Source organism: Corella eumyota, chromosome 2 (genome assembly GCF_963082875.1).
Source record: "Corella eumyota chromosome 2, kaCorEumy4.1, whole genome shotgun sequence".
NCBI lineage: Eukaryota > Metazoa > Chordata > Ascidiacea > Phlebobranchia > Corellidae > Corella > Corella eumyota.
The window spans coordinates 11,645,712-11,671,154 of NC_137491.1; the positions used below are offsets into that span (position 1 = coordinate 11,645,712).

The 25,443-nt window shown below is 30.0% G+C and overlaps 2 protein-coding genes across 2 annotated transcripts; both read left to right on the forward strand.

Annotated features, from left to right (window-relative positions):
- Positions 1-1,336, forward strand: LOC145741600 (uncharacterized). Its single transcript, XM_082559205.1, has one exon. The coding sequence runs from the start codon at positions 119-121 to the stop codon at positions 698-700; it is 582 nt and encodes a 193-aa protein (XP_082415331.1). The 5' UTR covers positions 1-118; the 3' UTR covers positions 701-1,336.
- Positions 1,336-24,355, forward strand: LOC145741599 (uncharacterized). Its single transcript, XM_082559204.1, has 25 exons — positions 1,336-1,507; positions 1,649-1,706; positions 1,820-1,969; positions 2,331-2,512; positions 2,845-2,948; positions 3,274-3,420; positions 3,658-3,751; positions 4,617-4,705; positions 4,875-4,948; positions 5,042-5,214; positions 5,379-5,427; positions 5,756-5,884; positions 6,201-7,466; positions 7,642-7,761; positions 7,905-8,006; positions 9,072-9,174; positions 9,402-10,016; positions 10,307-10,393; positions 10,568-10,645; positions 10,807-10,904; positions 11,580-11,682; positions 18,545-18,650; positions 18,937-19,010; positions 23,207-23,321; positions 23,499-24,355. The coding sequence occupies exons 1-25, from the start codon at positions 1,413-1,415 to the stop codon at positions 23,587-23,589; spliced, it is 4,302 nt and encodes a 1,433-aa protein (XP_082415330.1). The 5' UTR covers positions 1,336-1,412; the 3' UTR covers positions 23,590-24,355.
- Positions 24,356-25,443: the final 1,088 nt, after the last annotated feature.

A 25,443-nucleotide genomic window follows, 5' to 3' on the forward strand; every position in this document is an offset into this window, starting at 1 on the left:
TATATATTGTTGTTTACGCATTAGTTTTGTTGGGCTGTGTATTTTCATTTAGCTAATAATAAGGCGTTATCACGTTAAATAATTGCTATCTCAGTAAGTTATTAAAAAAGTTAACGTAATGACTCAACAGCCAAGAATACCAAGAATAAATATATCCAAAGGTGCACGCGGTAGCCGAAACATCTTTATAAATTCGTCCATTGTACGAAATACCTACGATAAAAATGGAAAGCATGTAAAGTCAGTACATACGGATGAGGATGGTTACAACTACGACATAACCGGAATGCCAACTCACAAAGAGGTTAAAAATGAGTTCAACATTGAGGATGCTGATATCCAAAACCTGGCTACTGGAAATAAGGGCAAAACCACTTTTAACACACATCGAACTGTATACAGCGATGGGGCTGTGGATAAGCAGGTTCGTATAAACAACGGCACCTTTATGCAAGCTAATATTGGTGGCACAGCTTCTTTTAAAAACAAGGATGGGGCATTGGATATTAGTGCTAAAGATAGTGACGAGGAGGAAGGGAATCTCGAAGAAATGGTGAAGGATATTTTGCTTAAAGGAGTGACCCTGGAGCAGTTTTTGAAGGCTTTGAAAGAAAATTGCAAAATCAAGATACTGCACCAAGAAATTAAAAACAAAAACAAGACAGAAGTTCAGGAATTTATGGATGCATATTTAAGCTAAGAAGTAAATTAAAGTGATGATGAAGCTTATGTAAATAAACAATGTTTTTTTTTTATTTTTATAATCGCCAATTAGTTTACTAAAGTTCTGTAGTTTTTTTTCGTGGGGTTGAATTATTGTAATTAATTTATGATTTTTTACTGGATTTTTTAATTGTGCCTTGTTTGCCAATTGCAAAAGTTTTTTAAAGAACTAAATTTTTGAGACTAAGTCTACATTTAACGAAAATTAATTTTTTTATATTTATAACCAATTTAATCGGATAAAAATTTGGTTGAGTTTCACTTAATGTAAAAGGGATGATACCTACTTAAATGTCAACTATTAATATCTCCTATATGCAAATATGTCCTTATTACATAGAACCTAACATATCTTATTCAAACTTTTTTCAATAACTGGGTGGCTTAGTGGGTTTATTAAGATTTGACACTTAGTACCACTGATGTAAAAACATTTTAAGAACTAATGAGGCCTATTATTTTGTTAATTTTTTTTTTCGTATATATTTAAAAAAATGTAATCTACTTGCACTATCTCTATCAAATCTGTCCCAAGTTCAATGATTTAGTTGTATTTTAATTATGCACTGTATTGATATCATCCAATTAGTTTTTTTGTATATACATTGTTAGATATACCTAGGAAAATGAAAATGAATTGGTAAATGTGCTTGGTATGTTAGTCTTACAAGCTATTGTTTAACTTAATTATGTTAAGAAAATTAAAGCATGCTGGCAAAATTGCATCAAAATATCAATTTGTGGCAACTTTGAATCAACTTGAAGTACAAGGAACTAAATCTTGGTAAGTTATAGTATATACATATTTTATTGTGGTATATCTATAGTATACATATGTAAAAACGGTTAAATATTGTTTAAACATTGACATGTATATGTGTTAAGTTTCTGTTTACTTTAAATTAAATCAGGTTTTTGTGTTTAGGCAACCTCACAAGCTAGTTGTAGTATGGAGTAGAAGGAAAAAACGAAAGACGGGATCTGTAATTTTAAATTAAAAAGATAAATTTTAACTAATATTAATGCAGCTAAATATTGCAATTTCATTTTAAAAAAATAGCAAACAAAATAAAAAATACTTATTAAAAATATACAGGCACAGAGTTGGAGGCCAAGCATAGAAAATCCATACCGAGGAATAGTTAAATGGAATAAACAAGAATCCCTTGAAATCAAAGTCACTTTATTTCGCAGTCAACATGTTCAAACTTTTGAACCTAAGGACTGGGTGTTTGTAATTGAAAATGTATGTATGATATAAGCTATATAGTGTAAAATGGTTAAGAAAAATGTTAAGCCTGTTTTAATTGATTTAACAGTTTCATATGATAGTTATGTTTTGATAACTATTAATAACATAGCATTTAAAAATAAATACAAGATTTAAACAAAAAAAAATATATATATATACACTAAAAGTTTAAATTATTTAGTTAACATTAAGTTTATTTTTAGGCCCACAAACTTCAAAATAAATTGCCCAGATGTTTCCATTTTATAACAGACCACTAGATTGTTAACATTTTAAATAATCTGCCAAACAGATTTGCATTAAACAACCATCTATTTTAAGATTAGTCTAACTGTTTTTTCTTTTGTGTTTTTAGGAAACGTATAATGGAAAAAGAAAGCCTGTTGCTACTGTACGAGTGGATATGTCAAAATATGTTACTGACATTCCCACATCGCATAACATGGTCTTGCAGCTGAAACCGTTAACAAGAAAATTGGCAAGTGCAAAATTAGATGTCACTTTTCGATGTACTTTTCTTTCTGAAGGGCTTGCAACGTGAGATATAAGTTTATTATAACAATTTTTGTATTTTAAAACATTTTTCTTACTTTTTACTTGTGATTTAAATTAGTCAATTTTTGATTATATTGTGCAGAAGCAGTGGTTTGTAATACAGCCCCTTTTTCTTTTTTTTCCTTAAAATGAGTCAGAAGTAATTCACTTTTAAATTAATGTTTAAATTCAAAGTACACTAATACAATTACTTATTGTTTTGTAATCTTGCATTATTTCCTCCCTTTCCACTTAAAGCTTGACTTTAAGGTTAACTAAAATTTGGTCATTTATTGTTGTTTTACTTATAAATATATTCCAAAATGTATGTTTAGCGATACAGATATGATGTCTCTGGCGGGAAGTACTGCAAGTGAAGACACAATAAGGTTGGGTGACATTGATGTTGGTAATCTACATGACCTAGATGATACTGATAGTAAGTGTTTAAATTTAGTAATTTATTGCTTGCTAAGTGGTCAAATCATTTGTAATGCAGTCATTGGTAAATTGGGATTAAAGTATGTTAGTAGCCATAAAACAATAAAACTAATCTTTGAACTTTAAGAACAAAATCTGTAATTATAATTACGTAAGATTAACTAATTTTTTAGAATTAAAAACCCATTTTAATTAAAATATTGTAATTTTTTTACTTTAAGAATAAATCTAAAAAGAGGAAACCTGTTTAAAAACTTGAAGTGTATATATACACTTTCAGTATAATTTTTTTTGCATCTTAATAAAAAAAACTTTTTGTGCAGTTGAAAACTCTCGTGGTAGTTCATTGGATGGAAGTTTGGCAGCTTCCAAAGACATCAGTATGCTTACCCAACAAATTGAAATGTTGTGTAGTAGCATGGACAAACTTGACAATACTAGTTCGAAGCGTAGTAGCACGACTGACCAAGGTCAGTTTTTTTATAACTTTTAAAAAACAGTAGATAATTTTACAGGCATATTAAATATATATAATAAAGTTTAGTGATTAATATATATGTTCAAATTAAAGCCCTTTAATTCAAAAAAAATTTGGCATTTGAGTTGCTCTGTTAGTTGTGAGTTTTATATATTAGTTGCAAGTTGTGACCATAATATGAATTGTTCTAAAATATTTTTTTTATGTTTAATAAACTGTTATTATCTAGTAATAATTAATGAGAGAAAAAGTTCTACAAGTGGAGGGAGACAAAGTATAAGTAGCACAACTCCAGACCAAACTTCAACAACTGGTGCTTCAAGGTAGTTAACAATTATTTTTACAGTTCATGATAGTGTATGCTTATATAATGTTGAGATTAAAGCGTTGTAGTGATTTGTATTATGTATAAAAAAAGCTTTACTATAAGGTGATAAATTTTTTAATTTAAAAACATTTTTAACCTAAATTTATAGCTTGTTAATTTAATATACACCTTTACTTTGTAAAATCTTTATTTATTTTGATTGGAATTTTTTCTAAACATTTCTTTGTAAAAAACATAGGGCCTATTATATTACATAGTTTAAAGTCGATTGGCACAAAACAAGTTTTAGTTTATACTGTACCTGTTTTATACTTTTCGGTATATAGTATAAGACTGTTTAGTTAATCATGTAGTGTGTTTAAAAGCAATAAGTGTGTATACCCACATTAGTGTGATATGAGTAATCACATGAGTATAGCCATCTATTTTTTATTTTCAAATTTAAAACAATAATTTCTTTTCAAACACATACCCAGTTATACTTTTTTACAACAAACCATTTTTACAAATTTAGCTTATATTCTCTTTAGAATTAAAATTAAACTTTTGTTTTTTAAAATTGAAAGAAAAAAAATTGAGTTTGTTGTTACTTTATTTTTTCTACTCTTTGTTTTATGTTTGTATATTAACCTTTGCATATATATTTTTATTTTAAAAGTAAACAGTTGTGGGCACTGACAAACTTAAACCTACTAAATTATTAAAAAATTAAATACTAATTTGTTTATTTGTCTCTGTTAGTAAAATGTTACTTTTGAACATTAGTATCACATTTCACACAGTATCATTTTAAAATCGGGGAATTTATTATTTTTTATACCTTTATTATTACTTAGTTAATAATTAACTTGCATTTACAGGTTAAGCAAAGAGATTGATGCTAGTCGGGCTAGTGTAAGTTCTAGTGGGGAGGGTGAAAGTAAAAGAAACAGCCGGATTACCCAATCAGGTTAGTGGAAAAACAAAATAATAGGAATTTTGTTTGTAAAAAATAAAGTAACAGAATTACAGTATTGTTAGTATAATACAATATTGTTTTTTTAATTCTTGCTGTTTATTAATTTTATGTAAATACTGTTACTTAAAAATATTTAAAATGTTAAGAAATTTTCTTTTAGATTCTTCTGAAGCAACCACTCCTGTGCAAAAGCGAAGACTTAAATCTTCAGATGTCATAAGCTCTACTCTTACTGTAAGTTTGAATTGTTATTATTTTTTAAATGGTTAAGGTTATTTTTTTAAGTTTCTGTATGTATAAATTACCAAGTTTTACCTTTTTTTTTAGGAATCACCAGTTTTACTAAACAATACTGCTCAAAACCAACAAAAATTACTTTTAAAGTGGTGTCAAAGTGCGACTGAGGGCTATCGTGGTGTTAAAGTAACAAACTTTACAACATCATGGAGAAATGGTCTGGCTTTGTGTGCTTTGCTTCATCATTTTGAACCTAATCTTATGTAGGTGTTAAAAATATTTTTCATTTTTATGTTATTTCAAAAGCCTCCCACATATCTTGTATTGTGCAAATACTGTCTCTTGGTGAATTAATTATTTTATTTTAATCCGACTAAAGTATTAACAGCAAAAAGTTTTTTAAATAAAAAATATTTTATCTTTTCAGAGACTTTGAAGATCTGCAATCTTTAAATGCAAAGGGAAATATAGTAAAGGTAAGTAATCGGTTTTATCATCAATAGAAAGTTTTAAAGTCATTTATTTTCTTATTTGCAATGTTTTTAACTCAACTATTAGATCAAAATGTTGCATAGGTAAAGGTACTAGCTTTAATATGTTGTTAATAAGGTATAAAATTAAATATACAAGAAAATACGAAGTGTACAACATAATTTAATCAGGTAATTTTTCTTTTTGGCCAAGAAAGGAATAAAGAATGATAATTTTATTTTAAACTACTGTATTTTTTATTATTAAATCAAATTTTAAACTGAAACTTTATAAAAAAAAATTTCAAAGTTTTAACACTTAAAATTGTCACAGGCTCTACATGGCTTTACAAGTCTGGACATTCCATTATTACAAGAACCTAATCCAACTTTTATATCAGATAAATCATTTTTGATTTCATATTTAAATAAAATCAAATCACATTTCTATGTTGAAAAAGAGGTAAAATTTTTATATTAAATCTAGGTTGCTTATTTGAATTAAATTAAGCTAAATGTATGATTGTTTATATTAAAAAAAATAAGTAAGCGTCATGTTTAAAAAAAATTTTCAAAAATACATTTCAATTTCGTGGTACTGATTTTTTTGTTGTTATTGGTATCATAAAATTTTTGTTAAAATTTTATAATAGGCCTTATATTTAATATTTGAAGTATTTAAACTTTAATTTTGTTTATCAGCTTAAATGCTATAAGAAGTACATTATACTTACCAAAGTATTCAAATTTTTTCATATTATCTAACATTTTATATTTAGGATCCTATTGATACACATAATCTCGTTGGTATCCCGGAAATTCAATTAAATGACAATGATCCCTCTTCTCAAGTTGCAAAAAGTTTACGATCTTATCCCTTTAACTTGGGTGAAGTCCGAGCAAAGTTATTGTCTGATCTTGTGGAGAAAGAAGATGAGGATGACGTGTTCTCCTGTGCTCTTGATGATGCTCTTCCCTCAGATGAGAATGAGACAAATCAATTTTTGGAGGAGACAAAAGAAGTTGTTGAAGATGTTGAAATTCAGAAGAAAGAATTTAATTTTATTAAAAAGGAAAAAGAGGTTGTCAAAAATGTCAAAGTGGAAAAGAATCCTTTCTTATCTGAAGATGAAGAAATAACAGATAAAAATATCAAAGAAAACAATTTTACAACATTATTTACCAAACCTCCAGTGTTAAAAGCTGATATTTTAATAGAAAATAATGTAGATAATGCCATAGTTTCACCTAAGGCTGAGCATTCTTCTTTTAATGACAGTGGATTAGAAAAAAGTCCTGAACTTCAAACTAAAAAGTTACCTGAGTCAACTAAGAACATAGAAATAAAAAATAATTTTATTCAAGAATTAGATCCCATTCTTATTACACAACCTGAGCCCATACAGAACGTAAGCTTAATTGAAAATAAAATTGATAATGAGGACATTCAGGTTGCTTTACCAAGTTCAAATCACCGAAGAACTAGCGATTTAGAAGAAAGCCTCTCGGAGGCTCGAGAAGTAAATAATTTTTCTCAAATGAACCATTCTTGCCATGACAAGTTATTATTAAATGACAACGCTTCAAGATATAGCAACAAATCATTTGATGAACAATTTTCTACCAGTATTAAACTAGTTAAAGTGACTAGCGTTGTATCTGCTACAAGCGAACTGCCAATTGATATAGTGTTAAGGTCTTTGAAAGAGACCGATTTTTCTGAACAATTTGCCAGTGATACTCAAACTGTCAATCATATTTTACCTCAAAAACAAAATTCACCAAAACTACAAAAAAATAAAGATACGCAAAATAATTATTTATTCGCTTCTGATAAATCTGATCAAATGATTAGCTCAGAAGTTCAAGATATTTCTGATTTTGAAATACAAGTTCATGTTCCTTCACAAGTTAACTCACCTTCTGAGATTTCAAGTTTAAATCCCCTTAAAGTAAATAGTTCACAGGACTTCACCAATTCAGAGTCTGTTTCTATTAAATCAGCTATTTCTGATGACAATTTTAAAACTGAAACTGAAGATCAGGTATTTTTTCTAAGTTTAATAACATTAATTCTACGTAAACCTAAATTTATTAGACTCAAGTATTTTTTAGCATAAAAATTTTTGTAATCTTATAATTTTTTAATTAATATCTATTTTTGTTCTACCATAATTTTCTTGTTTTTTTTTAAAAAACTAAAGTTTTTTTTACTTTAAGGTGATTGATACAGAAGAGAAAACAGAGAAAGGGAAATTTGAGAGAGAAGAAGATGAAAAAGTTTTAGATGAAGATGAGAAAAAGGATGAACAATTAGATAAAACTGTGGAAGAACTATTGGTATTCTATTTTCTTTAATAACTATAATTTTACAAGTAATTTATGATACTTTTATATTCTAGGATGTACACAAAGTTTTTATATGATGTGAAATTACTTTCTCTATTTTTTTTCATCCATTTCAATCATATTTTATTTTGCAGAAATCTTCAGCAAAAAGAAACAAAAAAGCTAAAACAAAGGAACTCATTGAAAAAGCAAAAGCTGAAGCATTCTCTTCTAAAACCCTGCCTTCAAGCAATGAGGTAAGCTAAACTTCCAAAATCCTTAATTCAATGAATTTTTTGCGAAAAAAAATGTTCTTATTTACATAACGCTCAGTGAAGTATTTGCGTGATGAGTAATACAAAGTTGGGTTACGTTTCTTTTGTTGGCGCTACAACTTAGGGTTTATAGCTGCCAATCACATGCTGTAGTGATGAAAGCCTGTTGAATTTGTGTAAAGACTCGATTACCTTGCCCTTGTTTAAGATCACGTTACAGCAATGTTTGCATAAGGCTCAAGTGGTTAAACAGGGCTGGCGTCAAACTTTGTAAAATTCGCGTTTGGTCAATTTTACCGGCGGGCGTACTTTCCCTGACCTTTTAATCCCATCACTAATTCCCCTAATCTCTCCCATAGCACCTTAACCAAGCAAACATGCACAGATTAGTTAACAGTTTAAATTACAGTAAGACTGGGTGATAGTTTTTACCTTAATCATGTTGTGAAAACATTAGATTTGGGTTTGGCATGTCCATGTTGTTTTGGTATTTAAATCACCATTTTATGTGTGTCAAAAAATTTACTTTTTTAGATTTAAATAAAAAATTTTAAATGTTGGCATTTGTAATATTGCTCAAATTTTTTTTAAATGTTTAGTTAGTTACAAAAAAATTTGTTTTAACTAAAAAAACCATAACATTTTTACTTGGTACTTCTATATCACTAAAACAACAATAAGCTTTCTGCTAAATATATTTTACTGTCAATCCACATATATTTTGTTTAACTTTATTTAACTTCTTAAGCCTTGAAGCATTGTTGTTTTAAAAATAGACATAACATGCATCTATTCAGATTACATTTTTTTTAAAACATTGTTTAACATTTAAAATTGAAATGGGATAATAGAAAATATTTTATTCAAGTTTGTGATTCTTTTTTAATATTATGAACTAGTCGATTGCCTGTCCTATGGGCAGTATTTTAATTGTATTAGTGGGGTCTTAGCTTACAACTAATGGAATAAAAATTTACACTTAGTAGAATTGCATTTGTATAAGTTACAACCTTTTAAAATAATGTTTATTTAAACAATTTAATTTAGGAAACGAAAAGAAAACAAGAAGTACGTGAACGAGCGCAGCGCTTGATTGAACAAACTCGTGCAACGCTTGGTCGCACAAAGAAATTATCGATACAAGTTTCAGGTACTAATATCAAGTTCAAAAAATATTTAACATTTTTCAGTTTTAAATTTTTGCAATTTTTTTAGTTTAACAAATTTTGGTTCGATTTTACATTTTGTCTTTAAAATATATTTTTTACTTTTTATAAAAATATCAAAGTTTTGGTTAAAATAGTTTTTTTTGCCAGATTTAACATAGATTAAAATTTAAACATTTCTTATAATATGATTATTATTGTTTTTTTATAGAAGACATGCCAGATGTAAACAACGTAATAGAACAACCTTCAAAATTGTTATTATATCCAACCTCACCAGTTTTAACTAATTCCAATGAGTCGATAAAATCTGAAAATGAAGATAAAACTATTCAACCAAACAATATTGAAAGAGATAAAATAACAACAGAAAATAATCACGTTAAATCAAACTCTTCAATTGAATCTTTATCTCAAAACAATGAAGTAATTTCAAATTTAAAAGTTGTTGAGAACAAAGTTGATGAAGATCATATTCAAACTGCAGAAAAAATCGAAAATAATTTGCCTGAAGTCAATTCTGATTACTCAAATCCATTTTTGTCGGAGAATGATCAGAAAAATATTAATATAACTGTGGAGCCTGTTTTAGTGGCACCTGAAAATCAACTAATCTCGTCAGAAACTACAACTAACATTAATAATTCTGACTTAGAAACAAATATTGTAAAAAATCCTACATTTAAAATTGATGAAAATGTAGAAAAAGCATTAAAGGAATCTAATGAAAAAGATGAAACTGCGAAGTTTTCTGTTGTTGATGATCCATTAAATGCTTTTGCATCACAACCAGAAGAACCAGCTGTAAATAAGCAAGAAAATCCAGGTTTGTTTTAGTTTTTTCGCATTTCGAGTAAAACGATAAAAAGGTACAGTAGTATTAAAGACTGTAATTAATTGTTTAACCATTGCAAAAATTTTAGTATTAATATATCTTAAATCTTGGTTGTTTAAAAATCTAAAAAAAAAATTATGTTGATATGAAAATAGGTTTAATTTAGTTATTATATAAAATTTTAAATTACTTTGATTTTTAAAATTTTTTTTTTTATGTTTAGTAATATTTTTTAATATCTTTTTTATTGGTTTTAATAAAGTTTTATTATTTTTAAACAGTTATCATCACATCCACACCAATGGAAAATGAATCTTTTAAATATGATTCTTCAACAGTTGTTAAGCGTTCTTCCACCCCAAACCCAGGTAAAAATTCATTAATTATAAATATTTTTTGTTTTTTGTTTAGAAAAAAGTCTAGAATTCTTTTTTATTTAAATAGGTATTATTTTAGGTAGTGTTTATAATCTAATAACATGATAATGTATATGGTTTTATGATAAAACCGTTTTGGGAATAATTTTATTTATGTTAATATAGAAAATGAAGAAGTTCATGATAAAATTGAATCAGTTTTGAGTCCAATTGCAGTTGTTGAAAAAAGAAAAAAATCTGCCAGTAAGTTTTCATTGTTGTTAAATTTTTTTTATGATTTTAATTTTAGTTTATTTTTCATCGATTTGATTTTTTTTTTATTAAAATTTGTATTATTACAAAGATATCTTTTATATTTTTATTATTTTTACATGTGTTTATAACAATTTTTCTTATATTTAAAGTGAATAGATTATCAGGCTCAGCTGAAAAACATAAAAGATGGAGTGCAGCTTTCAGAAATAAATCCAACTCAACAAGTGAGGAGGTTGCAAATGTACTGGTAAGTATTTCATTTTAATTAAACTTTAAACTAGTGAAAAAGGGAAGAGATGAAATAAAAGTTTTTTTTTGTATATATCTTTATCCTCGATGTGGGAAAGTCGAATGCGCGACTTAAACATAGAGTAACATCAGTTACTCCGACCCAGTCTCGAGTTACCTGTGGCAGTTTGGGATATTATAGATTATAATTGCCCATTAATTATGCTGCTGATTAAGTGTTAGCTCGGCAGGAGTTCATACCGTTTATAACGCCTTACTCAAGTGCGCTACAGCATGAGATCAGTGGGAATTAAACCTTCGACCTCATGTGTTATGTAGCAAGTGTTCTTACCAATACACCATGCTGCCTGTACTGCACCTCGCTGCCGGTTGTATTGCCAAATGGAATTCGTATGTAATGGAGCTAATGAACTTTATATATATATGAATGTTTGATTTATAGGCCTTTAAAAGAAGTTACTTTGTCATTTGTGATGCAAGTGTAAATAATCAAATGCAAATATAATTTTTTTTTAGTTTTTTTAAAGTTATTAATTGCTTTACCATTTTTTTATAAATTTTATAAGGTTCAAAATATCATTTCAATCTCGAGCTTAAAACATTTTTTAACAATATTAGAAACTTGTTAAAGTTATAAAAACATCTTATACTTAATGTTGTGATACTATTGTAGAAGGAGCTAGAAAAAGAGAAGAAAGCATTGGAGAAAGAACAAAGACAAGTCGAAGAAAGATCAACCGATGTTCAAATCGAACTTCAACAACTTAAATCAACAGGTTTTTATTTTTTTAAATGTATTTATCAGTTTAATGGCAGTCAACTTAACAAAATAAAATTTTATTGATTGTTAAACATTTTTTATCATACTTTGTTATACTTTTGCAAAACTAAGAAAGTTATTAATTAATTGTCTAATAACAGAGTCATTTATTTTTAATCATTTTTTTTGTTTTCCTTATTATTAGATATACATATAAAAAAAGGTTGTTTAATTTGTAATATTTATCAACTAAACAACAAAATACACAGTACATTATATTCTTATATTATAATTTCAATATTTAATGTAATCTGACACTACCGCGAGTGGGCGCTAGTGCATCAACGCGTGAGTCCAAAATTACCTGCATTTTAATTAAGTTGTAAACCAACTATACAATTTACATTTCTAAAAAAATGGACAAAAATGCAAAGAAAGTTTTAATATTGTAGTTATTTTAATTTCTCGTGTAAGTTATATTTTTGAAGGTTACTGGCAAAAAATATTTTAATTTTTTAAACGAGAAAATTTCAATCTTAATATTATATCATCGTCTCAAAACCTTATCGCAGTAAGTCGTTGTAAACGTTCGTTTTTTGGGCTCGCTCATTAAATTTGCAAGCTAATCCCGCCAACCGAAAACCCGATAATCCTGTTTCGTGCAAATTGAGACTTGCCCTAATCCCGCACTGGTCTCCTACTCGTTCCTATGACGTCACAATTGAAAGTGAGTAGGGGCGGTTACTAATTGCCCCCTGGTCGCATCTATTATTAAAAAGGTTGTTTGTTTTGCCGGCTGTGATATTCAAATTGCCGGATTTATTTTTGATCGTTTCCGATATAAAGATGCTTGTCTGTTTTTTGTTTTATGTTTGGCAGTAAATTATGGGCGGATTTTTTCCTTTTTTCTTTGATTTAAGTCGTTCTTAACCTTTAGAATAATTTATTCAATCAAAAAACTATTTCTAAACTGCTTTATCATGATGATACGGTACAAGGGAAAATAATTTTGTGGTTCTTGAGTTATAATTTGTTATTTAATTTTATAGTTTATGTAAAAAATATGCCAAACTATTTTTTGTGGCAACCACGTGCGCCAAAATCTAATCTAGTCTGCAAGAAAAGCTCTCTGTCAATCTCCGAGGATTTATTTTGTAATCCATTTTGTAATCCGCATATCGAAGTCTTTATCTTATGTTGTGACTTGTGACTTTGGCCTCATAACTTAGGTGCTTATCCCTTATTGGTATACACACACACATATCTAAGCTTGTTTCATTAACACGCGCACACGTGTTTTTTGATCGGATTTTGCTATAGTATAATCGCTTGTTTGATCTGATGCTTAAATCCCTTCTAACTACGCTCGACCCGATATATTTTGATCCAGTATTCAGTTTAACTGTGGTATGTGTGCAGGTTGAGGTAGAATTTTGTTTTACAATTGCTATGTTGTTTTTTAAATTTGTTTTTTTGAGGATATTTGAAGGGAATTTTTGGTGAATCTTGTTTTTTAATATTCGTGGTATCCTGTACAATGTATGCAGTAAATAGTACATTTTGTTAAGGTAAGTTTCAAATAATTGTTATGCTCAGTTCGTTGTTTTTTTTTTAATTTTAAAATAAACAACTATTCGTCGTTTTTGATATCTCGCCCTGAAAACATTTTCCGGGTTTTATTTGAAAAACAAAATGGCGGAATTTGTTTTTAAATTCTGACGTCACACAATGGCGCGACCCCTTTGCGAACTTTCTCTCGTCGTGCAACGTCAATTTGGAATGTGGTCCCTCTTGGGAAGATGTTGTTCAATCAATAAACTTTGTCGTTGTCGTGCCAGGACTTGTTGTTCTACGGCCTGAATTGGGAAGCGTTTAGTTCAATTGGTGTCTTTTTCCTCGCTTTAGAAAGGTGTTGGTTGCCCTGTAATGCCGTCTAATTGCAGCTTCCGTAAATAATGGGACCCTTAACCAGTGTCGGGTCAAAAACCGAAAACTTAATCTTGTTACACGTCGTCCCAATCTCGTCGTTGGAATTTGTTTTCTTTAAGTTTAAATTTATTTTGCTTGAAACCGAACGTGTATTGACCGTTTAAAGGTTAATATATAGGGGGAATAGCTTCAAGTGTCGCTACAAGGCTCTCTCGTATAAGGTTGATGTTATCTCGTTTGATTGGAGCCACAAGGTCGGCCACCTGTCAATCAGGATTAGCTCCGCCTCCCTATCATCTTGCCCGGCAATTTTCTCCCTTTCTGCCAAAGCGAGATAGCGTATTTGATTCGCCATAGAAAAATAAGACTCACGCGAAACACAACACTTCGGCAGCGAAGACCTGGCCGTTTAGTGCATTTTTCACTGTGGTCGCCTCCATTTTATCGTGTTAAATATTAAGTTCGCTTCTCTTAAAGTGGAAACTCCATGGCATAAATGTTTTATCGACTTATTTCATCTTCGCTTCGATCGATGTTGTTAAAAGCAATTTTCCCTCGACTGTCACATGGCTGTCCTAGGTACAAGCTTTTTGAATTAACTTTTTTTTTAAACTATATTGGGGTTGTTCTTTTAAGTTAATTTCCGCTTGCTTGATCGGCTTGTTATATTTATTTACTTCAATTTTCCACTTTTTTTGCGTATTAAAATTATTTTTTGTTAACTTTAATTTGTTATTTTATTATTTTTTGGGGATTCTAATTTTTATGATTATTGTTCATCTCTTAAAAATAATAATTGTAAATTTAATATTTGGCTTAAATATTTAATTTCGTAGGCACATTTTATTTTTTTTTGTTCAAGTATTTTACATTTTTTTGTAATTTACGTTTGGTCAAAGTACAAAATTTTTCAGTTATTAACTCAATCAAGTAGTAAATATTTACCGTATACTTTAAAACCCAATTTATCATTTAAATCTACCTCAGAATATTCTCCCAGTTGTCAAAAAAGTTGCAACACTTTCCAATTTTATATTCGATGCAATCTCGTGTTTAGGCCATAGCAAACATTTTAGTCAAATGCTTTAAATATGCGGCCTTATGAAGAGTTGGACTTACACAGATCTAGGCCTTTCGTTTATTTATTGCTCGTTGTCTGACAATTTAACCTTGTGCGGTCGATATTTGAAGTTATGGACCGCCTAAATGTTAGATTGTAATCGCAATTTTTCGCGTTAATTGCCACACATTGTGGTCGACCTCCTACCGTTTAGTTATATGTGTTATATATTGTTTATGTTTATATCGATGATTTGAATCAAAACTAATTTTAAAAATTGGGTTTATTTAATAATTTGATTATTGTTATGATGGAAGATTTTGATGACGTTTTTGGGGAGATTAGTGACATTTTTTGCGTCATTTTACAATACTAACATTACATTTGGTATATTGATTATTCTTTGATTCTTATAAATCCTAAAATAAAATCCGTCATTTTTGGTAAAAATCGACGTCATAGGTTTAACATGACGTCATGATAGTTCAAAAATGACGAGTTTCTTAACAGGCGATGCCGTTTGCCAAAGCGATTAAAATTCTTAAGTAAAGAGTTTGTGTTATACAACAGGCATTGATGTATTGACGTACAGTATACGCTTTGTGTTACCGTGTCCTACAATCCCTATTCAGAGATTACCATTCCTACCCTTCAACGTCTGTAGGGGTGGTCTCTCATACGATTTTCATCGACCAAAACAACCCGGATCCGTTGCGTTCCGGTTTCGATTCGGACCAGTTCCGGTTTGATCGGGATCCGTTTGCAAAATTAAAACTGGGGGTGTCCTTTCAAAATGACTTTGTTTAGTTATTTAAATTGGTTTTTGATTAAAAAAGACCCCTAACAACCAAATGACAACCTTTATTTTTTAAATTCTTCAATAATAATATTAGGGAGTAAAAAATTGCTAAAAAACAGGCATTTTTTTCCTTTTGCGTAAGACACAGGTACGATTGAATTTCTTACGCAACATAAAAGAAAAAAATTCAGGGTTTTTACGGTAAAAAAACTACTCGATTGCTCTGAAGTATCCTGGGACGCAGTGAAGTTGTCGTTTTGACGGCGCCAACCCTTTGCGGCTAAGCCCGACTCGAAGTTGTTAGGCTGACGTGTTTTCACTGACTCACCCGCACTACGTTGGTGGCCTGTTACCGAAGCTCCGCCCATTCGCGCTTTGATTGACACTCGTCACTCGTCGTCAGCGTATTGTCGTCTGCGACCTGGGTTAAAGTACGCGTGTCCGCTGTGACGTTTTCTTTCAGTGACGTATCAATCCGATGCGGGATATCTTCCGTGGTGGTCGCAGAGGAAAAGTGGTGGATTTTTCTTAGAAATCGAGGTTTTAGTTTTGCATTTAATTCGACCTTTTCATAAAAAATACTGTTTTTATGATGAAAAAATTGATAAAACAAAAATCCTCTAAATTCACACTGTAACTTAAATTAAGGGTGACACTTACATTGCAGTATGGTCTATTCCTGTTACAGCCTTTCACGTGTTTCGCGGCCTAGTTAAATTTACTCAAAATTGCGAAGTACAGGTTTGGGTTGCGTGACAGAGCCTTGTTAGTCTAATATTTCCTACCAGATAGCATATGTGAGGTTATATATATATTTATGTTTTGATCTTTTACATGATTTGCCATTAAAGACAATATCTTAACTGATATTTTTGCCGGTTTGTGTTTTTTTTAAATTTTTTTAACGTTTTTTACTCTTTTTTTAACGTTTTTTACTCTAAATTAAAAAAAATTAGGTATTCATTATCTAGAATAGTGGTATTTGTTAACAAAATGTTTTGTTACACAATATAGAAATGTAAAACAAATTACATATACATACTAATTTAACATGAAAATTATTCTTATTGAAAAAAAATGTGTTAATTGTTTTTTAAATACAATAAATACAACATTTACGAGATAGAAAATGCTAACTTATTCTAATGGAGTTTCGCGCCTATAAGTGATTTTAAAATTTAACATTTTTGCAGCCGAGATAAAGGTCGAACAAAATCCGATAATTATTTTGCGGCTCGACGGATAATCTGATAATTGTATTGTCGGTTTAGTTTAAATAAAAAATTGCCGCCCGATGTCGCTATTAAGCTAAGGTAAATAGTTTACGAGTCTATTTCAAAAGAGTTTCGCTGTAATTTTTGTGTTAGCTTAATCCAGGGATTTTGTAGGACTATGTTGGATTTATTTATGTGTGTAGTAACGTTAGGTGTACATGTTTATATAATATACGACACTGTGTATTTTGATTGTTTTAAAACTTTGGTCAATTTTGTTTATTTTTTTTCTGGGCGAAAAGTGACACACTTACAATACACCCAACTATAAACGTTGTGATTCATCTTAGATGTTGATATATAATCAGTTTATATACCGGTTGCTCTTTGTAATCTAAAAACCAATAATTTACATTTTAGTTTTTTGTTAAATAGTTTATTTATAAAAAGTTTTTGCATATTAATTAAGCAGTTGACTGTATGCAAAAATTGTGGCGAACTTTATTTTTTTTTGTTTATTTTTAATTTTTTTCAATCAGCTTTTCGAGGTCTTTAAGGTTTAAGTTCTTTCAAGTGCTTACGTCAATCGATGACGCAACACAAGTTGCTTTATGACGTCACAGTAGAAATTGAAAATTAAAGTGCTTTAAAAGCGTCACTTTTTCACGTTTAAATGGGTTTTGTTATGAATCACAAATGATTTTAGTAAAGCATGTGCATACTTACTAACACTTACCATTTTTATTTCTAAGTTTAGTTATATTATGTGGAAATTAGGCTAAAAAATGCCATTTTAGGAAAAAAGAAATTTTTTTTTTGAGTTTCATGTTATTTGTTCTTCATTTTTTCGAATACTGGCAACCTAAATTCACAAAATCTAATTTTTTCCCAAAATTTCAAAACGATTTTTTCTTCAAACTTTCGTCAACTTTTATCGATCATCGTTTTGTTAAAGTGTGTGGACAACCACTCGACAGGAATGATCGATGTTCGTTTCCCACGACTTTTGACGCGATTCGTACGCCTCTTGTCTCTGCCTGTAGCACCATAACCCTATGCCTACCCTGCTTATGTTCTTAACACGTTATTTCGAATTGTACATGCATTTTTTGGATTTTAAAGGGTGTGGTCGTAGAGTTATAGGCAATCGAAAAGATGCTAGTATAAGTTGTAGCGGCGACCGTATTACAAGAAAACGCTTTAGATTTTTGATTTGTTTGTATAAAAGCATGTCTTTATGTTAACACAAATGTCAGAATTTAAAGTTACAACTTTTAAAAAAATAACAATCTACTCACTCTAGCCTTGGTTAAGCCCATCTTGTTTTAAATACATTTTTTTACCCATTTTGGCAGTTGTAGAGACGTTCATAATCAATTTATAAATATACACTATCTTCACTCAGACCGGTGTTATTGTTAGCGTTGGTGGATTTGTTTGTGTTGAATGGGTGTGAAGCGTGGGAACGTTGGTTTTGTTTATTTGAACATGGTTCGTTGTTTTACGAAAGTGTATATAGTAACGGAAAGATTTTTAATCATTTTAGTAGACCAACGTTGATGGGAACTGGTCAAAAACTGCCCAGAAAATTGTTTTTACATTTGCTATGTTATTTCAGGATAAAAGTCCTTTCCGCATTTTTGTTAAATAATGCTCCCTTTATATAAAAATGTTTCTTATTTTTACATAAGAAATTAAAATGCCTGCATAGATATTTTACATGTGTATACCGCATTTCTAGCTAGCCTGCTCACAAAGGTCACCAAAACCCTATTTTTTATACAAATCATACTAAAACTTATATTTATATAGGATGTACTTTTTTTGTATTGCCATTTTTTATGATCATTAGTTAATCAGTTTTATTATATTTCAGGATCTCGATATTCGAAAGAAAAAGAGAGTGAAATAATGAAGGAATGGTTTCAACTTGTTCACAAGAAAAACTCAATTCTAAGACAACAAGATCAACTTGCACTCATGTAAGTCAATTTTTTTAAATTGTAAAAAAAAAATTCAAAACTGTAAAACAAAAAATATAATTAATTTATTTACATTTAAATGTGCTAGAGTTTTGAATTTTTTTTGTAACATTGAAAAGGGCATATGAAGTTTGAATATACCTTTAAGAAAGTAGCTATTAAATAATTTATATTTATATTTATTACCATGATGTTTTTTTAACCCTAAAACAAAATTTGTTTATTATATAACTAACTAAGATGGATTTAAAAAATAATTTAAATATTTACAATTTTATTTATGCAGGGAGGAAGAACAAGATATTATAAAACAAGTTGAAAAAATTCACAAACAACTTATTCCACTTATGGCCATTGAAGGTAACCTTAAGTTTTATTATAATAAAGTAAAATTTTATTTATAAATTTATGTATTTATTATAAAGTTATTTATTTGGCTAGGTATTGGCTATAATATAATCTATGTAGTTTGGTTGGGTTGCATTTATAAAAATAAATTATTTTTTAAACTATAGTTAAATTTTGGGGTCTTATTAAGTGAAAATGAAATTTATGAAGGAGTTTTTTCTTGTGTAGAAACTCAAAAAATTTTCTAATAAGATATTTTAATACCATTCTCGAGTTGCATTAGGATGTATTAAACTAACCTACATACGGATTTAATTTTCCAATCCCTTTAATACCCACAACGTATAAATTAAACCTGGGTTTCATAATAACGGTATATAGGATAGCATGACACCTCTAATGCCTGATAATCTGTTTTTAAATGCCCTTATTTTTATTAATATGATTTGCAAGCGTCATTGTAGGGCAATTACATTGCTCTATCTAATCCTCAGCTTATTGTTTAACCTTTAAACATACATAGAAATATTGCACTAGCTTGGAACAGCTATGTAATACGTTTTTTAACGTGCGTATTTTAATCCTTAATTATACCCATAATTAAGTGATTTATTACAACTTATCCAGCAAATATACGGCTTTGTGTTAACGTTATATTAACACATGATATGTAAAAATATTTTTAATCGATAACGTGTCTATAGAATATTAAAATGAATTCGGTATATACACGTTTACCGGTCGACGCATTAGAATATTGGTAATTATAAGCATCTACGTTTAAGTGTATATATTTAAGCAGGTATTATGGAAATCGTAGTAAATAAACTCTAATTATCTATATACGGTTTTCTATATACGAACTTCCTTAACGTAAAGAGTAAACGCTAATTTGCTTTTAAATTACTTGTATTGATATATTAATGACGTCATTTTTTGCAATTTCACTAAGACAGAATTTAGTCCATTTTCAAAGGGTTTTAAATTTTCTTGAAATCCCAAACAAGTCTATTCTCTGAACAGCATATATTACCGTGTCACGTGATCCAGCGGTTACGTCATAAAATCTTGTGAAGAATGTCGTGTTATCTTGTCTGATCGTCGTGTTGTTTGGATTAGATGGAGTTAATGCTGTATTGCACGTAACAGCATGGTGCCTTCATAATGCAACAACCTTTACTGTGCTTGTTTTGGCTTCTGGCATTCGTCATAAAGTTCTTTGTTCAAACAAAGATGTGTTATAGTTTAGTAAAAGGGGATAAATAAGTCAATCTGAAAATTAGTAAAAAATATTTCATTTTTAAGGCATTTCATTTGGGGTAATTAAAATGTATTATTTATTTTTCTGTTTGCCATGTAATTTTTATGGTAAAGGTTGGACAGACCCTTGCGTCCATTTTTAATTTTTTTATTACAAATAATATAAATTAAAAAGTAAATTTATATTGGGCAACAAAAAAATGTTCAAACAAATCTACTGTTTTTAGCAAATAGGTATGCCATTTTACGTGATCGTCATTAAACACAACTTAATCAAAATTGTCTTACTATAATGTAAGATAAGTTTTGCCCATATATGACGAGTACTGTTAATAAACATGATGTTAAATGTCAAAATATAGGATCATTTATTTTTGTTTATTGGCATTAATAATTTCTATTCAGTACATCAATGGATGGTGTTTGTTCATTACATCAATGAAGGATAAACCCATTCGATATAAATAAATAAAACTGTTGTTAATTCGACTTTATCAACAAAGTATAATCTTTTCCCATGTATAAATACAACCTATGTTATTTCGCCACTTCAGTAGAGGATAAAGAAGGTGAATGTAAATAAATAAAAGTCGACTCTGAGCGTGGCGACGGGTGCTCGCAATCCGATTACAACCCCGCCATCAAAGTTATCGGCCGTGATCGTGTTAATGTCTTGTATATACTTGCCGTTTTCGACCACATAGGTGACGACTTTGGTAGAACAACTGAGCCTTAATCCCCGCCGTGATTCGATCAAACCTAACCGGCCTTTGATCGACGTGAACTCATTGCCTTTGCGTCTTTTGTGATATTTTTTGTTGCTAAAGAATGCGTGCGTTTTGCCAAGTTGAATGGTCGACTACTGCCCATTTTTTTATTTCGTGACGTCATTGGTTTTGTTTGTTTAGATTTGATTAAAATTTGACGAAAATTGCATTAATGTGTTCAAATTCACTAAAAAAAAATTGGTGCTAAATTTAAGCTGCGCCAAATTAAATAATTTTTGTGCTACTTTTGGACGGGAAAATTTTATTTAATGAAAAAGTTCCAATAGGACAAAGAATGTGATTGAACATTGGTATGACATCACTTCGAAAAAAAATTAAAAATTTTATTTTCTATTTTTTGTTTATGTTGAATTTTCAATGTGTGTGGGATTTTACCAAACATTAATCATTTTTCTTCAACTATCGCGGAAAACATTTGATAAAATTGTCGTCTGTCACAAACACGGTTATGAATAACAACCCTGAAGGTTTTTGACAATGCCCGTGGCAATTAGTGGTCAGCCTCTCTGCAGTCTATCACTATAACTCTGCCGATCACATCCTTTGAAATAGCGTTCCGAAACACGCGCGACCGCACGGGCCTAAGAGAACGCGTTTCGGACATCTTAATTAAAAGTTTTTTTCGAGCTAATTAAAATGAAATACAAGTTCTCAGCTATTGCAAGGATTAAAATAGACGTTCTTCACTTAGCCGCTTTCTCAGAAATGTTTTGCGAAAATCTGACTACCTGCTTCTAGGTACGGCAGTGCCTCATACTTTGCGAATTTTACGTCGTGCCTCTTTCAATGTTTCCATTACAAACAAGCCGATATTTGACTGTATATCTCGGCGTGTTTGTTGCCAAAACCGACAAAGTCTAATTCGGACCAGTATCTAGTTGGTTAGCTATTGTTCGGACACGCGAACGAAAGGCTTAAAACTCTGATGTTTATGATCTATATCACGACTTATTTTACCGATTCTTGGTTTTACGGTTAGCACATTTCTCTCTTGCCACACTTCATATCTTTGTGTATTGTATTTTTAAGTGCGTTTTAATAAGAGTTTCATGTTAATTTTATGGAAATTTTTACCAAATTTTGACAACATGACAGCAGATCCGGACTAAAAATAATCGGGGTTGATGTATTAATAGACACATTTAAGTATATATAAACTCACAGACAGGACATCGCACAGCCTAAGCAACCTAATTCAACCTAATTCCACTGCATGCTTGCGGTTTTATCAATGCCTAAATCGGCTTCGGGATATGTAATCACCGTACACTTAATTGCTATTATCGTGCGAGCCTTACAAAGTGTTATGTTATTTGTTTCAAGTGTGTGGTAACTCGCCGGTTATTCCTTTCATTTAAAACCAGCCAAGGTTAATTAGAGGCGTGGTTGTTTTTGGGCTGAGGTAGTGAATTTTTACGTCGCTTTTTGTTGTCGTTCTTGGAAAACCAAGCCACAGTCCTGACAACATGTTATTTCGCACCGCTTTTATAAAACACTTCGACTTCTGCCAATTTAATTACATACTGGCCCAAATGAAGGAGAATTGGACTCGGAACAAAATGGCGTCCTATAAAATTTTACTTGAACTGAGTTCACGAAAAATACCAAAAAAATGGCAAAAAAATTTTAAGAAAAAACTTTAAATTTTAAGTTTTTTTTTAAGTTTATAGTTCAACCTAAATTTCTTGTAGTACTTAAAAGTTGTTTACTGTTCAATGTCATCGTCGATTTTTCTCATCCATCATGCAAATATGATGTCATAATCAACCTATTGTTACAAGAAACATCATGTACAATGTAGTGTTCTGATTAGTAAAACTAACTTCTAAGTACTACCTACTTGTAAATTAGAGAAATTCTTAAAAAAAACTGAACTATAAACATTTTTACCTCACTTTAGGCTGTTGTCAGGTTTTTTCTATTTCGTAGGTAAAACTTTGTCTGCATGTTTTTAAATATTTTAACTAAATTAATTTTTTTGGTTAATTTTATTTGTGTATTAGAAATTCTCACTTTTTTAGGTTTATTTTAATTTAAAATAATTTTTAAAAAAAATTAACAAAAATAAGATTAAAAAAATAACGAAATATTCAGTAATAAAATTTTTTTTTAAATAAGTATCAAAAAATAAATATATTCAACTTTAACTTTTTTTGTCAGATGAAATGAAGAGTGATTTGCAGAAAAATAAAGAACAAGAATTATTGGTGGAAAAATTTCGGTTAGTCAACGAACAAGATCGAGTTATGCAAGAAATGAACGATAAAGAACAACAGTAGGTTTTTTTCTTCACTTAAGTCCAGAAAGAAACATTTTTTTCTTTGTTTTTTCGCAGGGCTTTTAAAAAAAATGTTTAAATGTGCAGATGATGTAGGGAAAAGTGTAAGGGCTACCCATATGTGTTGCAAATTTTATTTTAATTTTAATAAATTTAATATTATTTTGTTAACAGGGCGTTAGAAGAAGAAGAACGATTCCAAACCAGCCTGGGTGAAAATCTTTCCAAAGTCACGCAGCAGGACGAAAAGTGCGTCGTCATGTGATCAGTCACGTGACAAAAATGTGTAATTCTTGGAAGGCACGTGCTTTTTGTCTAACGACGGTTGTCCGGTCCTATTTAATGGAGTAACTATAGGTAGTCGTGACGTCACTACAAAAATTGTATATTATTGGCACTTAATATTTATATATATATTTATCATGTTATGTCCGATAAGTAGCAATCAAGGTCTTTTTTCCTATTTTATTTTGAGGGAATTTTTTATATCTACCTGCTCAAACTAACAAAGCTTACTTTTAAATGCGAAGAATTTAAGTTGACCTGCTGCCACTTATATTGCATGTGTGCATTTTTTCCTCCCTTACAAATCTGGTGTATTTGCTCTCAGCCTGAATGCGCTTTACTTATGGTCTTTATGCAAGCTTTCTCTGTGATGTGCAAGCGACTGTCCTGTATCTGTCTCGGTGTTACGTAAAAACTTGCCTCGGCGTTCCTGTTAAAGTTGCTCTGCGTTCGACAGTATTAGTTTCTTGGCGTTACACCAATTAGGCACGTACATTTACGTTTACTTTTATTTTTAAAACTTCTTCAATTAATTCTTATTACACGCCACTAGATTACGCCTTAATTATGTAAAAAACGATTATTTAGTGGGGGTCCCCCTTCCCGTTCTCCCTTTCGTCCCGCCATAACTATCGTGCAATTGTAGAATTTTTGTTTCCTCTTTATTTTTGATGATTTTCCAAAGTGTTTCTTCTGATTATGTTCGAGATGTTTGTCTTAAATAAAATATTATTCAATGTTTTAAACCTTAAGAACAAACTCCGTTAAATTTGTTCTCTAAAGAAAAATGTTTAGACCATTTAAATTTTCTATGCTTTGGCAAAACTCCTAGACATTAAATGAATACAAACTTAACATTTAATATATAAACATTAAACATCCCCTTAAATAATTTCTCCATATCCCACGTAAACATTTTTAATTGTATAGTCTTAAAGTTATAAATATTTGGTGAATTGATAATAGAAAACAAACCACTATATATGACGAAAAGACCGAAATAGTAACGCTTTTTATACACCTGGTAATTTCGCTGCTTATCTAACGATCAGCGATCGTAGGTCTAAAAATAAGCTTGACCTAAGAGCGAATATTAAGTAAGTACAAGTTGATTTTAAGGTTTAGTTATCAAGGACGTAATCAGGAAGCTGGCGTAACCTACAAGATGATAAAACATGCGCATTTTGTTGATGCGTCGCACCTATGTAAGTAGTTTACAAAGGCGTGAAAAAGGATTTCGACGACAGATCTAGCAAAGTCTTAAAAAAATCAAGATCCAAGTTATTTTGTACACAGCAGATAAAGAGATTTAGTAAGAGCTTACTACAAACATTAGACTCCTATCAGGCTAGGATCTAACACGAGTCCTGATCACAGCGAATTATTTACTGGTATAGGCCGCATGGGCGGAAAATGCTTTGTTAATTAGCGACGTTTTTAGTTAAGAGGATTGCGTGCGTCTAAGGCTTATTAAAAAGCAACGTAATCCTTTCGCGAATTAAAATATGTTCTACGTCATTGTCACGTGAGCATTTTCGTTTTAATTCGCTTGAAATAAATATTTTAAATGGTGTATTTAATTAAATTGGTTTTAGTAAAGGGTGTTGCTGTGGCATATAGGCCATAAGGCGAAATCTTATGTATTTAGGATATGCAGTATACATACAAATAAGGCACACAAACGTTTATCGACATGCTTGTGATTTTTAATTAAACAAGTTATTACACAAAATAAATAAATAAACGAATATATTTCTTGTGGTAATATAGAAAATTCTGCGGCGCTAAACGAACACGTTTACTTCGTATTAAATTAATTTAAGAAGTTGTTTCT

What these genes read in the sequence shown, in the direction of transcription:
- LOC145741600 (XM_082559205.1), top strand. Translation starts at nt 119, where the DNA reads ATGACTCAACAGCCAAGAATACCAAGAATAAATATATCCAAAGGTGCA.
- LOC145741599 (XM_082559204.1), top strand. Translation starts at nt 1,413, where the DNA reads ATGTTAAGAAAATTAAAGCATGCTGGCAAAATTGCATCAAAATATCAA. An exon ending in TTCTTCCACCCCAAACCCAG is followed by an intron (nt 10,394 to 10,567) that starts GTAAAAATTCAT and finishes ATGTTAATATAG; the next exon opens with AAAATGAAGAAGTTCATGAT. An exon ending in AAAAAGAAAAAAATCTGCCA is followed by an intron (nt 10,646 to 10,806) that starts GTAAGTTTTCAT and finishes TTATATTTAAAG; the next exon opens with TGAATAGATTATCAGGCTCA.